Source organism: Sus scrofa, chromosome 15 (assembly GCF_000003025.6).
Source record: "Sus scrofa isolate TJ Tabasco breed Duroc chromosome 15, Sscrofa11.1, whole genome shotgun sequence".
Lineage (NCBI taxonomy): Eukaryota > Metazoa > Chordata > Mammalia > Artiodactyla > Suidae > Sus > Sus scrofa.
The window spans coordinates 60,369,281-60,385,615 of NC_010457.5; the positions used below are offsets into that span (position 1 = coordinate 60,369,281).

Below are 16,335 nucleotides of genomic sequence, written 5' to 3' on the forward strand. Positions count from 1 at the left end.
CCACCTCCACCCTCACTCCTGCCCTGGCCATCACTTGGGAGAGCACTGGAACTGGAGTTTTCCTTCTTGTAAGCGGGGAGGTGGGAAAGCAACTGGGGGCTGGAGGGCTCATGTGAGGAGAGGTGTAGGAACAGCCCTGGTACATAAGGTTGAGCATGTTCCCTGGTCAGGAAGTCCTCTTGTCACTCGATAATCACTGGGCTGGTTCACCCGAGAGCGATCTGACTCTCCTGTAGGAATGTTTTTTTGTCCCCTTGGGGCGCCCATGCGCAGGTATTCATTCTCATCATCATCATTCACTCTCCCCTCACCTTGTGCTCTAACCTGTGTTCCTTTGGCTTTCAGCTCCTGGATACAAAGTCAACAGACCGAAAGCAGACACTGTTGCACTATATATCCAACGTTGTCAAAGAAAAATATCATCAAGTGTCGCTCTTTTATAATGAGCTTCATTATGTGGAGAAGGCTGCTGCAGGTACTTGACTTCAGCTGTTAATGTTACTCTGGGGTTTGGAGGCCTTGACTCATGGGGGGACCATTCCCTGCTTAGATGACCCCCATCAGAACCCCTCCATAGGAGTTCCTGTTGTGGTGCAGTGGAAGTGAATCCAACTCGTATCCATGAGGATGTGGGTTCAATCCCTGGCCTCAATCAGTGGGTCATGGATCCGGTGTTGCCGTGAGCTGTGGTGTAGGTTGCAGACATGGCTCAGATCCTGTGTTGCTGTGGCTGAGGCGTAGGCTGGCAGCTGTAGCTCCAATTTGACCCCTAGCCTGGGAACTTCCATATGCTGAGGGTGAGGACCTAAAAAAAAAAAAAGAACCCCTCTGTAAAGGCAAAACTTAAACATCAGAGGCTCTGAGCTGATGGCATTGCCCCCTCCTGGGAGCCATATAGTCATAGATGTGAGGGTGACCTGAGTGTCCTTTTTGTAAAGATCCAGGTCTCTGGGCCTCGTGCACCTTCCCTCTTCATCTGTTGCCCTTATTATTCTGTTGCTGTCATTTGAAATAAGAGAATGAGAATCTGAGACCCACCCCCCAACATGCACTCTAATTAGATTTTGTGCTGTCCCAGTTTCTCAGGTGTGACAGTTCTAAACATTTTGCTTTTAGCCCGAGAACAAGTTAAATTACCAATACCTCTTGGTTGTTACTTTCCTATGACAGTTATGCATCGTCTCATTTAAATCATCAGTGAATTTGCGATAGTTGGGCTGTACTGGGTAATAGTATTCTTATGTTACAGATGAGAAAACTGACATTTAATATTTTAAATGCCTTGCCTCAGAGTCACATGGGTAGAAGGTGATAGTAACAGAACTCAAACCCAGGTCATCTTCTCATATGGTGTGTGGTCTAGTGTACCATGTCCTCTCAAAAGAATATTAGGCTAGAAAAGGAACAAGACGCAGGTCAACCTTGGAGTTGGTTACATGCTGTGCTTCTCAAATTATGATCTTGAACCATGATCAGCAAAAGTGGTTTTTATAGATTCATATTCCTGAGACCTCCCCTAGACTTAGTGAATTGAATCTTTGAGGCCAAGACATTCTCTGACTTTTCAAAGTAAATGGCTGCTGCTTCTGTGTTCTTATTCAGGAGAACTCCACACAACCCTCTTATATAAGTCATAGTTTTTTTTTTTTTTAAGAGCCACACCCAAGACATCTGGATGTGTCCCAGGCTAGGGGTTGAATTGGAGCTGCAGCTGCCAGCCCAAGCCATAGCCTCGCCAGATCCAACCCGTGTCTGTGACCTACACCACAGCTCACGGCAACGCCAGATCTTAACCCACTGAGCAAGGCCAGGGATCGAACCTACAACCTCATGGTTCCTAGTCAGATTCGTTAACCACTGAGCCATGTTGGGAACTCCTTTAGCAACTTTTCTAATCAAGAAAAAAAAGTTTAAAAAAACTCAAGTAGCACATTTTCGTGTGGCCCAGATGAGATTCCCCAAAAGGGTTATTTCAAAAAAATCAGGATGGAAATGGGAAGATTGAGGTGCTCTCCGGCTGACTTGTCTTCTGTCTCTGGGGCCCAGGTGACCAGGTGACATGGATTCCTTATCCTTTCGCCCATTTATTCACTCACTCCTTTGTTTATCCAGTGGACCCTTTGGAGTTCCTGCTGTGTACTTGGCACTGGCCTAAGCACTGAAGAGTCAAAGATGAATAACACAGTGTGGGTCTCGTGAGGGAAAAACATGCCTCATTGGTCCGTAATTCTTCCATGTGCAGAGCTGAGTCAGGCAGTGGGGAGTGGAGATGGGGCGCAGACCTCCTGTAGGCAGCCACGGGACTAAATGGAAAGGTTCATGCTAATAATCTCTTCACAAGCACGGAAGGGTTGTTGAGTGAGAAGAAGCTGTCCAAGGTTGCTTTGCGTCCTAGCAGTCAATACAACTGAACTTCAGCAGGTAAAATGTGCCCCCTGGTGGAGAGCCACAGAAATGCAGGAGGGTTCACAGTGTCAGGTAGAGGATGAGCACTTGAGCCTGTCACAGTTAAGGAACTTCTGAGCCTACAGGCCAGCCAACTGGTTACCATCCCCTGAGAGAAATGGGATAGTTGGGAACAAGCGCAGGATTTGGGGTCCACAGTTGTTCTCTGAACCCTGTCTCTGCCGCCTCTCAGCTGTGTGACCTAGGACGGGCCACTCCACATCTTTGTGCCGCTTTTCCTCATTGGCAGCAGGGGCTAATAGTGCAAATGAATTCGTGCCTATTGGGACTTACTTCCATGCTTGATGGTGAGCTTCGAGTAAATGATTCCTTTTTAAGGCCCTCTGCACTGAAGGCTGGAGACTGGATGTAAGGCTCTTAGTTGACCCTAGGAACCCACTGAGAACTCACTTTGTCAGCCAGGCCCATGGTGGCACTGCCTTCCCCTGTTAAAGTCCCAGGCCATTGCTTTCTCTACTTCAGTCTCCCTTGAGAATGTTTTGCTGGACGTCAAGGAGCTACAGAGGGGTATGGACCTGACCAAGAGGGAGTACACCATGCATGACCACAACACGCTGCTCAAGGAGTTCATCTTCAACAATGAAGGGAAGCTGAAGAAGCTGCAGGACGATGCCAAGATCGCACAGGTGGGTATCTGTGCCCCTTGATGCCCAGCCAGGAGGGATCGGATCCCTGACACCACCTGGGGCATTGGCCCTGGCTTTGAGGGAGAATTGCCCCCTGTCTGCTGAGGGTTGATTTCTTAAGCAGCTGTTATTATAGAGGACCGAGGGGTTTTTCTGAAATTGGTACCTGGAGATGCCCTTGTCCTGCTCATTGTCCTCTTCTCATTTGGGATCTTCACCCTCCCCTCTTGAGGCCCTCCCCGTCCCCTCCCCTTCCCCTCCTAGGCTGCCTCTATGTAGGTCCTGTATTCCCTACAACCAACACGAGTCAGGCCTCTGCTCAGGGTTCCCAGGGTGTTGGGTTTCTGCAGGACTTTGAATTCCTACACTATACTGGGGGTCAAGTGTATGCACTTGAGAAGCAGCCAGAATAGACTGCACACCATCAGTAGAAGGGAAGGCAGAGTTGTTGGAAATCAACAGATGCAGTGGGGTGGCTCCCGCATGAGGCTGGCTGTCTTATCCTGGGAGGCTTCAAGCAGAGACTTGTGTGTCTCTACTGTGGGGCTACTGTCAAGGGCGCTGAAGCGGTGAGCTGGGATCAGAATGCTGAGATCCCTTCTAACCTTGCTGGTTTTAAAGAGACCTGCATGGCCTTAGGAAATTCCTGAAAGGAGTAGTTCTTTGCTTACGTAAGTGTGTGTAGAAGTGCAGGAGGTCCTAGAGATGGATTCCTGGGCTGCATCACACTACATTCTTCCTGTTGCCTATGTCCAGGGTTTGGGAGGAAACCCAGGCTGTAGAGAATCGTGGAGAAGTAAGGAGGTGAGGGAGGGTGATGGCCGGAGAGCTGGGGAGACCCTGCAGCTCTTTCCCCAGAGCGTCAAGTTCAAGTGCCGGAGCTAATGACATTCAAGGGAAATTTCACTTCTTCACAGGATGCCTTCGATGATGTGGTGAAGTACTTCGGAGAAAACCCCAAGACAACACCACCCTCTGTCTTCTTTCCTGTCTTTGTCCGGTTCGTGAAAGCCTATAAGGTAAACAGGAGTCTGATGTCTTCTTTCAAGCCTTCCTTGGCATTATTTCTCAAGTGAGTGTCCTCCTGGAGTGGTATCTGCATCTCAGCCACTCTGCAGAGGCCCCGCCGGTGCCTTTGGGCAGCAGATCTGGGTGGTCAGAATGAGATGGCCGTCTCTGGCCCTCAGCCTAGATGCTCTCTGTCTCCACCCAGCCAGTTGGGGTTCAGCCTCCAAACAAAAGCCCTTGGCTGCCCTGTGGGGCAAGGGGGATGCTCAGGACCATTGCTGCTCTGCTGACTGCTCACCCTACAGGCAGGTCGAAGGACTGAGAATTCCAGGCCTCCCATGGAGCTGTTGAATGTGTAAAGGGTAAAAGGAGCGAGCCCTGGCCTGTAGCAGAGGCGCTCTGGCTGAGGGCAAGGTGAGCCTGGCTGTATTAGTCCTGCCAGGTCTACAGGTTTCTGGACCAGTGTCTGTCTAGTGTGGACTGAAAGGTGGCTCTAGGGGTTATGGCTCCGTGGTTAACAAACACACTAGTATCCATGGGGACGTGGGTTAGATTCCTGGCCTTGCTCAGTGGGTTAAGTGTAGGTATAGGTCACAGATGTGACTCGGATCTGGCGTGGCTATGGCATAGGCCAGTGGCTACAGATCCGATTTGATGCCTAGCCTGGGAACCTCCATGTGCCACATGTGTGGCCCCAGAAAGACAAAAAAATTAAAATATTTTAAATTAAAAAAATTTTTTTAATTAAAAAAAAAAATGAAAGGTGGCTCTAGGAAGCCCACAGATCTGGACATGACTAACACAGGCAGGCTCACCTTGACCTCCCTAATTCATCCAGCTCGACACCACCTCCCTGGAAAGAAGCAAGCTGTGGAGAGAGAGCCCAAGAGTGTCACTTGGTGAGGCCCCTGAGGAAACCAGAGGCCAGGGGATGGAGATCTTCCCCAAACGATGAGCAAAAGGAGAGGAGCCTGAGCCCCTTCTTTCAGAGAAGCCATAGGGAGGTTGACAGATTCTGGAAGAAAAACAATCTCACGAAAATCACTGAGCAGAGCTGCCGAAAGGGGAGGTCCCACCACATCTGTGGGACTGAGACTAAGAAGCACCGTGAGTAGGAAGAGGTCTGTCTGGGAAGGACTGCCGGCAGAGGTGACATTCAGCCACTAGAATGTGAAGAGATGTGTTAATGGACAGACAGCAAGACCCTGACTCAGAGGCATAGGCAGGCAGAAAGTGTAGCTCTTCTGAATCTTCTCCTTGGAGTTCCCATCGTGGTTCAGCGGTAACAAACCTGACAAGTATCCGTAAGAATGCGGGTTCGATCCCTGGCCTTGATCAGTGGGTTAAGGATCCAGTGTTGCTGTGAGCTGTGATGCAGGTTGCAGACCTGGCTCAGATCTCGTGTTGCTGTGGCTGTGGTCTAGGCCAATGGCTACAGCTCCAATTCAAAGCCTAGCTTGGGAACCTCCATATGCCACAGGTGTGGCCCTAAAAAGACCAAAAAAAAAAAAAAAAAAAAAAAAGCAAGAACAAAAAAACCTTTCCTTTACTCTCTCATCCCTGGTTCACCAAGGGTTCTCTAAGAATGACTTTTTGAAGTGTCAACTGCTGGCATTTGCAGTGACATAATCTTTTGCTTCTTTTGATTTTACCCAGCAAGCAGAAGAGGAGAACGAACTGAGGAAAAAACAGGAACAGGCACTGATGGAGAAACTCCTGGAACAGGAAGCCCTGCTGGATCAGCAGGACCCAAAGGTGAGGTATGCCAGGCTCCTAAGAATGGCCCTTATCTGAGGGGAGGCCCTGACGGCTCCTCAGAAACATGCAGGCCAGGCGGACAGCCAGCCAGGTCTGCACAGGGTGCTTCCCACTTCCTTCAAGGGCACTTGGCAGGTGGCACTTACTCTTTCATTCGTTTGTTCAGCCATCACTGGAATGAGGCTGTAGGCCTGGTTGTGTGGCATTTCCAAGTTGCTAGAGATCAGGAACTTAAATCTCAGTTGGATCTCCAGAGAGGCCATCCTGTGTAACCTGATGATTGGATGGCTTAGTGTCCAGGGATGGAAAGACTTCCTGGGGTCACCACTTGTGTTGTCATGATAGCTGGAGGTTTGAGAGGGACTGAGAGGGAGCATTCCATGGAGGAAACAACATGGGTGAAGACCATAGAGGCTGGTGGGTCAGAGTATTCTTCACCACCATCCTCTGAACCAAAGTTGAAGAAGTCAGTGGTTATTACCAGCTGCCTCTTGTTGTGTAGGATCCAGCCTTCCCATTGCAGCCAGTTGTGTCTGTTCTTCAGTGAAAAAGTTTCTCTTCCCAGAAGCATTCAGGGTTTTTTGGTTGGTTGGTTTTGGTTTTGTTGGGTTTTTTTTCTGTTGAGCAGAATATTGAGATGGCACCATTTCTGTTTTGGGCAGAGGCTGCTTGTTAGTATCAAAGTGCTCAGATACATTTTAGATTTTTCCAAACCTCCAGCAAGTGCTGGTCCCACTGATCTCTGCCATTCTTTTTTCTCAGTCTCCTTCCCACAAATCAAAGAGGCAGCAGCAAGAATTAATTGCAGAATTAAGAAGGCGACAAGTTAAAGATAATAGACACGTATACGAAGGAAAAGATGGTGCCATTGAAGATATTATCACAGGTAAAATCGATTTTCTCATCCTGGCCCATGGAGATCCCATTGGCCTCGCCCTTACTGGCCATTTACAGGTTTTGTTGCTGCTTTTGTCCAGGGTTTACAAGTTCTTCAGTTGACTTTATTCAGATTCAGAATTATACAGGGAAACTCTGTGACAGTATTTGAAGCATATTTACAGTAGCTTGTGCATTGCATGTCAAAGAACCCCAACACACTCTCTGTAAAATCTCTTTATTTCTCAGTATCATTGGACCACTATAGATTTCACCAGACTCCTTTTTTTTGTCCTTTTAGGGCCGTCCCCGTGGCATATGGAGGTTCCCAGGCTAGGGGTCAAATCAGAGCTACAGCTGCCAGCCAACACCACAGCCACAGCAATGTGGGATCTGAGCCGCATCTTCCACCTACACCACAGCTCACGGCAACGCCAGATCCTTAACCCACTGAGTGAGGCCAGGGGTCAAACCCTAATCCTCATGGACACTTGTCAGATTTGTTAACCACTGAACCACAATGGGAACTCCACCAGGCTCCATCTTCTAACAGCGTTGCATTGTCTTTAGTTTGTTGCCACGCTCCATTTTCTTCCTGGTGGCCACTCCTACAAACCTGCCTGATTAATAAATGCAATATACTAACCACAGGCGACACATGTTTTTCCAACATGCTGTTTGTATGTCCTTTTACTCATTCAAAGCCAACTGAAGACAGTAGGAAATCACAAGTTGGTGCTTTCCTGTGGGTGGAAACACAGGCTTGGGAGCCCAGGGTTGGGGAAGGGGCCTTTTCTCAGCTAGGAATGGCACTAACCCAGCTTTGCCTAATGAAGTTATAGCCTAATGCTTTCTGCTGGAACCAGTTCCTTAGAGTTTCTGCATTCCCTCTTAAAGATCAGGACAGTTAATTTGGGGCAGTGGCTACAAGTGACTTTCCTTTTATGTTGGTTTGATAAGAATACTGTTTGTCATCTTGCAAGACACTTATTTTTTGGTAGGAAATGTCATTCAGAAGTATAGCGAAACATATCCAAAAATAGAGAGGACAGTATGATGGATCCTCATGTACCCTTTACCCGTCAGCAGTTTTCAACATGTGGCTAGTCTTGTTCTATATTGCTTCTCTCTCCTCCCCATTCCCCAAATCCAAGACATAACATTCTATCTGGAAACATTTCTGTATGTATCTTCAAAAGATAAAGGCCCTTTAATAAGGCCAATAAACATACCCACAATCCCTTCATCACACACCATCAGAACTAACAGTTCCTTAATATCAAATAGATGGTTATTATTCACATTTCCCCAGTTGTTCTAATTTTTAAAAACCATAACTCTTGGACTTTTCATTTCTTCTTTTTTTGGTCTTTTTAGGGCCACACCTGTGGCACATGGCAGTTCCCAGGCCAGGGGTTGAATCAGAGCTGCAGCTGCTGGCCTACAGCACAGCCACAGCCATGCAGGATCCAAACCACATCTGCAACCTACACCACAGCTCATGGCAACTCCAGATCCTAACCCACTGAGTGAGGCCAGGGATCAAACCCTCATCCTCATGAATACTAGTTGGGTTCGTTAACCACTGAGCCACAATGGGAACTCTTTCATTTCTTATGAATAGTTGAGTCAGCATGGTAAATAGGGATCTTAGAATGCCCAAATCAAAATTTTTTTCATCAGCTCAGACCCAAGGAAATAAAACCTGTGAATAAATCACTCCAAAGGAAGTCAGTAAAGAGCCCCTTGCCCAGAGTAGACCCTCATAAGCAGTGGGATAGGTAAGTGGCTGGTGAAATTGCCCGTCTCTCCATCTTATCTCCATGGGGCGGACGCATGTTCTGGGTATTTGTGCTCACCCCACAGTGGCTTGCAGGTGACTCCTACACAAAGTTTCCTTGTTTAGCTTCCTTGTTTTAGATAGAGCTCTCCTTGCCTCCCCCATAGTGAGGGAGAAGCTCTGCTCTGAGCAAGACCGGAAACTGATCTCCTTGGGAAGCACCTCTTAGCCCCAGGATTGCAGTAAGATCTACTTGTACGTACAGAAGCATCCAGCCCTGGCACGTCAAGAACTTAGAGTTCTGGGAGTTCCCGTCATGGCTCAGTGGCTAATGAATCCGACTAGGAACCATGAGGTTGCGGGTTTGATCTCTGGCCTTGCTCAGTGTCTTAAGGATCCGGCGTTGCCATGAGCTGTGCTGTGGGTCGCAGACACGGCTCAGATCCCGAGTTGCTGTGGCTCTGGTGTAGGCCAGCGGCTATAGCTCCGATTCGACCCCTAGCCTGGGAACCTCCACATGCCTCGGGAGCGGCCCAAGAAATGGCAAAAAGCGCCCCCCCCAGAAAAGAGAACTTAAGAGTTCTGTTTTCGTCAGTCTGTTCTCCATCTTAGGGACACCTGGCTTACAAAATGACTAAAACGTACACGTTCTGTTTTGCCTGACCTGATCTGCCATAGGAGGTGAATGAATTATTTAAGGGGCAGGTTTTTTTTCCCTTTTGAATAGGAATTTTCCATGTTCTATCCAAACACCGTGCCTCAGACCAAGAAAAGATTGAGTAACTCTTCTAGGCATTATGAACTCGGGTATATGTTGCCTTCTCCCCTCCCTGCTCCCCTCCCCCCTCCCCTACGCCAGGGGTGATTAACAGAGCACTAACTGTGTACTAATGCAGCAGATCTTGGCTTCTTACTCTCTTGTGTTTGTCTTGTTCGGCTGTCATTTTCAATGCAGTGCTGAAGACTGTGCCCTTTACTGCTCGCACCGCCAAGCGTGGCTCTCGATTTTTCTGCGAACCTGTTCTCACTGAGGAATACCATTACTAAACTATTACTCTTTCTCACCTGATGCTCTTAAAAGGTTGCTACAGATTTTTTGACCTCTAATGACCCTCTGTCTGTGTGTCAGGGCCACCCAGCATTCTAGCATGGAATTGCCATATCCCTCATCGTGTTTTGTGTTGTCTTCTCACTGCATGGTTTTGCATTTCAGTCATAACTGCTTACTCACTAGCCCTTTCAGTACAGCTACAAATCCACATGACTGTGATGGTGTGTGAGAGTTGAATTATACAATTACTGTAGAAATTTTCAGAAAATGGTAACTAGAACACTTTGTTAAGAATCAGGATTGGGACCAACTAAGTTGCTTGTAAGATCTGGGGGCTGCTATCTCTGAACACAAAGTGATAGTCATTAATAACAGTAATTACTATACTGAACGTTTATTGAGCACTTCTTAGGTTTGAATAGATTTATAGATATATTCAGCTGGCCTTTTTGTACTCAGCATGCTTTGATAGTAAAATGAGCTGCTGTATTACAATCTCTCAGGATTTCAAGGTGCTCTGAAGTTGCAGAATGCTGAGCTGTGAACTACACACAGCTGTAAATTGGGTCTTTCTTTCTTAATTGCCTTCTATAGTCTGTAGCCATCATCCACAGTGTGTTGGAGCTCATGGTACAAGCTAAACTCATGGAGCTCTTTTGACCCAGAAGCCAATCCATAGCTTTGTACTCGCCTCTTTTCACTCTGAGTGTTATGCCCAAATTCCATGTTGGAGCCCGAGGCTGTGAGGCAGGAAATGAACACAAAGGCTTAGGAGCTCCCACAGTCTTACTTCATCTATGCTTCTTCACTGGTGGCTCTGTTCCATGTCAAACCCAGGGTATTATTTCTGTGATGAGACACATCTGGATCTACTTATTTGGTCAGGATGGTGGCACCGAAAATACTAATAGCAAATACCTCTTACTGGAAAATGTCACTGTTCTTAGAATTTTTAAAAAATGATCAAATTTTGCCAAGAAGTAAGTGCCTGGGATTAGTTCCTGATGGCTAGATAAGAAACAAACTTCTTGGAGTTCCCGTCGTGGCCCAGTGGTTAACGAATCCTGACTAAGAACCTTGAGGTTGTGGGTTCGATCCCTGGTCTTGCTCAGCGGGTTAAGGATCTGGCATTGCTGCGTGTGAGCTGTGGTGTAGGTTGCAGACACGGCTTGGATCCTACATTGCTGTGGCTCTGGTATAGGCCGGCAGCTATAGCTCCGATTAGACCCCTAGCCTGGGAATCTCGATATGCTGCTGGAGTGGCTCCAAAAATGGCAAAAAAAAAAAAAAAAAAAAAAAAAAAAAAAAGAGAGAGACTTCTTTGTAGTGCCTAGTTGATTGGAAAAGCACTAAGGCAAGTACAAACTCTAACTGGAGTACATGAAATAGCTGCTGTTTGACTCCCATGCTGAGATTGACATGGAACTGATTATGTGTTTATTTTGTGGTGTTAACTCTTCTGTGAATTGCACTTGTTATGTATGTTCCCTTGTCTCTGAATATGTCAAAGAACGTGGTGTGTTGTAGCCTGCTTTGCAGTGTACTTACCCACCAGTGCTTATTAACAAGGCTTAGACACTGTCATCTACTTGGCTAACGTGTTTTGTCAGTTTTGCTGCTGCACTGTTGTTCTGGAGCCAAACTTCAAAGCAGCTTGGATCTGGGTGGTCAGAGAGCTGGGTGGGAAGCCGTGCTCACCTTTCCGTTGTTTTCTCTAACACCTGACTCTCATAGCGTGGCCTCCCACTTTCTTCTTCTGTTGGCTAACGTGCCCGGGAATGTTATTCACTAAGTTGAATTGCTTTCCATTTTCATCCCATTTTTACTTAACCATCATTTTGTGTTTTTGTTTTTTTTTCTGTTTAGCTTTAAAGAAGAATAATATCACTAAATTTCCAAATGTTCACTCGAGGGTAAGGATTTCTTCTAGCACACCGGTGGTGGAGGATACACAGAGCTGGCAAGCATCACTTTTTACTTAGCTTCCTCCTCTCTCTATATGCAGATCAATGATTTCAATCTATGGCTGAGGGTAATACTGGTGAAGTCTGACCTGGGAGAAGTCTTTGTATGTCACCTTCCAGTGACGTGAGGCGGAGCCTCTCTTTCAGACTCTTTTTGGTCTGCTTCCATGTTCTCAAGTGTGATGGCTGGGGCAGGGGTATTTGCTGGTGATTATACTTGCTTTGGGTGCTAGGCTGTCCTTCCTTTAACCGCTTCTTGGCCTTCAAGTTACTTGGTTAACTCCATTTTGATCCGAAGAAATTGAGAGCAAGTCTTGGCCAGGGTAGTGACCTATATAGTCTTTGAAGAAGGATTAGGGTTTTTAAAACTCAGAGGACTTAGGAACCACAGAACTGCAGGTCACTGTATCCTTAGCCAGAAATAGAATTTTGATCTTCTATTACCACTCTAGGCGAGGAAGCAGAGGCTCTCAAGGATTAAAGCATGCAAAACTATTCTTTGATTAAATTTAGTAGTAGGGCAGGGTCGCAAATTCCAGTGAGTCAGGAACTGGGGGTGGGGGGAGGGACTCTGCTGAGCTCTGGCTTATTTTTTGCCTTGTAAGAATTTGGGCCCAGTATCATGAGATCCTCCTTTTTCAAGAGAAAACTCTGGTTTTTATGTTCATTACCAATTTAAATATCAGGAAACTATATTTAAAACTTTAAGTCAGGGGCCCAAGCATTCTGTGGGCCAGGTATAGCCCATCTGTTTTCAATCTACTGAGTAAGTGAAGGGATAAAAAATACTCAATCTGTTTTAATTCTGTTAGTCAGCAATATTAAGTTAATGAAAGGGAAATAGTTGCTAATTAAAACAGGAGGGAAAAATACCAAGCCTGCTTTTTCTTGTTACCAAGACTGCTTTTTCTTGTTACCAAGCCCTGACCTCCATTAAACGGGAGGCTACCTGCTGGGTAGGCTTCCTGCCTTATTCATCCAGAAAGCATGCTAAGAGTGTTTACATAAAATAAAATTCACTTCATCCCTCCATAGCAATGCCTACTTGAACTGAAGTGCAGTTGTTGATTCATTCATTCAACAAGGCATTTTTTTAGTGGTGGTCGTGAGGTATCTTGCTGTTTATTGGCAGCACAAACAGGAGAATCCAAGAGGGCCCATACAACCTTTCCCCTCAAATGAAAAGCAAAAAATAGAGTGGCAGGAAAGAATGTTGAGGAATGAGGTGTTATTTTGATTTAGCGATTACTTTTATTCAGTGTTTTGAGTATTATGTTTCTAATTCACAAAATAAAAAACTGACCTCAGCTGATTTTAATGGAGTAAAAATAATGGAAGCTGTGTCTGCAAACTAAGCATAAGTTCCTTTCTTGATTATAATTTCTGATAAGACTGGACAGAGCAGTCTGTTTTAATAGTTTTGCAGTTTGAAATTCATTGCAATTATTGTTGGTATTTGGGTTTCCAGAAAGAAAAACATCTAAGCAACAGCTATATCCAGTGGAAGAAACATTTCAAAATAACACTTCAGCTAGATTCTCTGGCCAGTGACAGAAGCAATCTCATATATTTTCTATAAAAGCCAGAATCACACCAGTATTACATGCTTTTTTGTTTGTAAATATTGAGGGCAAAGTACAAGTCTTTGGCTCAAATACTCAATGAGTTTGAAGGGCCCATTAGCCTACTCTTCTACACAAGCTGCTTTGATTGGCTGCCAGCTGGCCTTTGTCTTGCTTAGACATGTGATATTGAAGGTTGCAATTCTCTCATTGGTTGCCCTTTTTTACAGATCTTAGAAACCAACCATACAGACGAGCCGATGCGGTGAGGAGAAGTGTCAGGCGGCGCTTTGATGATCAGAACTTGCGTTCTGTTAATGGTGCCGAAATAACCATGTGAACCTGAGATCTGCCTGTATAAAGAAGGTGTGCGTGAATGAAACTGTCCACGTGAACTTTATGTGCTACCATTTAACTGTAGCCTTGAACATAGATGAAATATTCTAAGGGCTCAGATCTAGCAAACATAGGAATTTAAAAATGTTGGGCTCTCCTTTCAACCTTTGTTAACAAGTGCCTAAAAGTGGAAGTACCTGCTCAGATTAATCAAAGCAATAGGATTTGATTTGATTAGGTATCTTTTTACACCAGTATGTTATTCAATTTTTTAACCAAAATATAAATTTCATATTACATTCATTACCTGCCATTGTGATTGTCCCATAATGGCCCACCCTGATATCCTGGTAAGTTGTAAATAACATGGAAGAATATGCTCTGGGCTTCCTTTGCTGAGATGTCTTTTAAGGAGTTAATTTTGTGTTTCAGCCATACCCATCAACTTTATATTTTTAAGGGCGTGCAACATGGAAGAAGGAAAAGAAGTCACACAAAAACTCCTTCTGTCCATAACTGAGCCCCACCCAGCAAAGTACAAACAGGATGCAAATGCAGTGGCACAGAAGTCAGTTATCTTGTTTCACATTCTACTTCTGGGCTGGGGTACATGCCCTGTGAGAGAGACATTGGTGTGAATGTGACCATACAATGGCATACAGATTGTTGTACAAGACTTACTTGCAGTACTGTGTTCTTCAGCTAGAGGCAGCTTAAAAAAAAAATGCAGTTGTTTATTAATTAGCACTAAAATTAACATCTCAGTAATCAGTATTAGGACTTCTGAGGACCATTATGGGTCAATCCTGAGAATAGAAATCAGTGCCTTGCTAGCAAGAGTTCACTGGCTGTTATCAACAAGCATTCAAGATTATTTCTGCTAAGAGTAGTGTTAGTAACCTGGCTTTGCTTTCCTCTGACAATCGCAGGGTTTCCCCCCCCCCCATTTTTGTAGATTGGATTAGATATTTGGCATCAAAGCTAAGAAATTCTTGTATTTCCCAGATTACATTAAGGGTAATTGCAATTAAATTGCTGAAATGCATCAGGATTAAGCTTCAATAATATGTCATGGGGACTAATTGGCCAACAAAGCCAGTTATTTTTCCTTCCTCTCTGGCAGGGCACTTGATCCATTCCAAAGTCAAAAACTGGACTGAAGCTAATTTGTACTTTTCATAATAGACATTCTGCTTCCGGCTTACCTTATTGGTACATTACATCAGTATATTAATTGTAAAGTTTATTGTATAGTATTTAACCACTGAATTTCTTATGTTGTGCTTATGTGAACTCCTGGTGAAGGTCCCAGTTCCCTTGGATAATGTGTAGTTATATATCTCTTTTTAAATGTACAGATATTTTGCTATAAAATTGGTGCAGTTTTTTATGGTTTTTACACTTCTCTTTAATTCCCACCTAAAACTCTGGGTAATATTGTAAATATTGTTTAAAGATGCATCAGCTTATGCTATACAATCTGAATGTTATTTTAACTTATAGTTTTTTTTAATATATATATTTAACTACAAGGACAGTTTAGGGATCAGTTACATTTCACTTTAGCGTATCTATTTACATAAAGATTAAACTGCCACTTGCTAGCACATTTCCATAAATGTGTACCTTAAAAAAGAACATGCCAAGATTTTGTCTGACTAAACATTCATTTTCATGGAGGGAAAAAAAAAGCAATTTGACAATGAGATGTAACAGAGTTGGTCCTTTAGTGCAAGCAGCTGTTTTCCAGAGCTCAATACTGATGAACATGTTAAAATAATTGCCTATTTATTAATCTACACATAAGAGAATAATGTTGGCATGTTCTTTTCTGTTTGTCTCTTAATGGGCCTGCTTCTTAGCAATATTAGAAATGTTTTATAAAAGCAGTTCATGTTACTTTCCTGGTCTTTTCATGGCATATGAGCAAATAAACTATTTACACTACTTATCCTGTAACATGTTGTAGTCTTTCAGTGGTATATTTTAAGGTGTTTAATATACTATATTTTTATTTTGGCCGTACCTGTGGTATGTGGAAGTTCCTGGGCCAGGGATTCAAACCCATGTCACAGCAGTGACCATGCCGGGTACTAAACCCACTGAGCCACCAGACCACTCCTGTACCAGTTTTATATATGCTTCTATCTTCTAGAAACAGGTCTTGCTGCTTGAATTCATAATCTAAATATACTTGGTAAATTTTAAGAAAAACTCCTCTCTCTGCAAACTCTTGCTGTATTGAATATGAATAGACTTTTGAGTATTGAGGGATATACACTACAAAATCAATTTCCAATTTATTCCTTCCAGAGAAATAGCATTCTTTGGTGAGATACATCCTCTTTCCACATTTGTTGTGGCAGTGTGGGCAGCGTGCATACACAGGTAGGTAGGCTACATGTGGACCGCAGAGAGGCAGCCTACCTGACCACAAGGTCTACAACCATTTTGACCCCAACTGCACCAGCACATGTGCACACACACACACATTGCTAATAACTCCAGGTCCTCAAAGTTTAGTACATTTTTCTTAGTATATTCCTATTATTTAGTGTTTTTAGGGAAGCAAGGAAATTTGTAATTTTAGGAAACTGTCAAAGTGGCTTAAAACACTTAGAGGGGCATAAACTAGTCTTAAGGAATCTAATTGTTGCATTAGGTCTTTGTTCTCAAAGTACAGATGTTGTCTTATTTTCTGGCATTTACAGATACTGCTTTTCTATTAATAAATTGAAGGCTTATGAACAACTGTGTGTTGTCAAATGATGGTTAGCACTCAAAAGCAATAGTTATTCCTGAAATTAAGGCAGGTACATTGCTTTCTTTTTTTTTTTAAGATGTAATGCTATTATTATACATATAATAGATTACCAGGTGTACATAGAATAGATTTCCAAGGTAGACC

The 16,335-nt window shown here is 44.3% G+C and overlaps 1 protein-coding gene across 1 annotated transcript in view; it reads left to right on the forward strand.

Moving 5' to 3' along the window:
• Positions 1-15,386, forward strand: part of FMNL2 (formin like 2) — a 330,367-nt gene extending 314,981 nt beyond the window's left edge. Inside the window, 7 exon segments of the mRNA XM_005671848.3 lie at positions 346-475; positions 2,929-3,092; positions 4,010-4,111; positions 5,757-5,855; positions 6,621-6,744; positions 11,432-11,478; positions 13,322-15,386. Of these exon segments, the coding sequence (XP_005671905.2) occupies positions 346-475; positions 2,929-3,092; positions 4,010-4,111; positions 5,757-5,855; positions 6,621-6,744; positions 11,432-11,478; positions 13,322-13,360 (705 nt within the window). The 3' untranslated portion in view covers positions 13,361-15,386.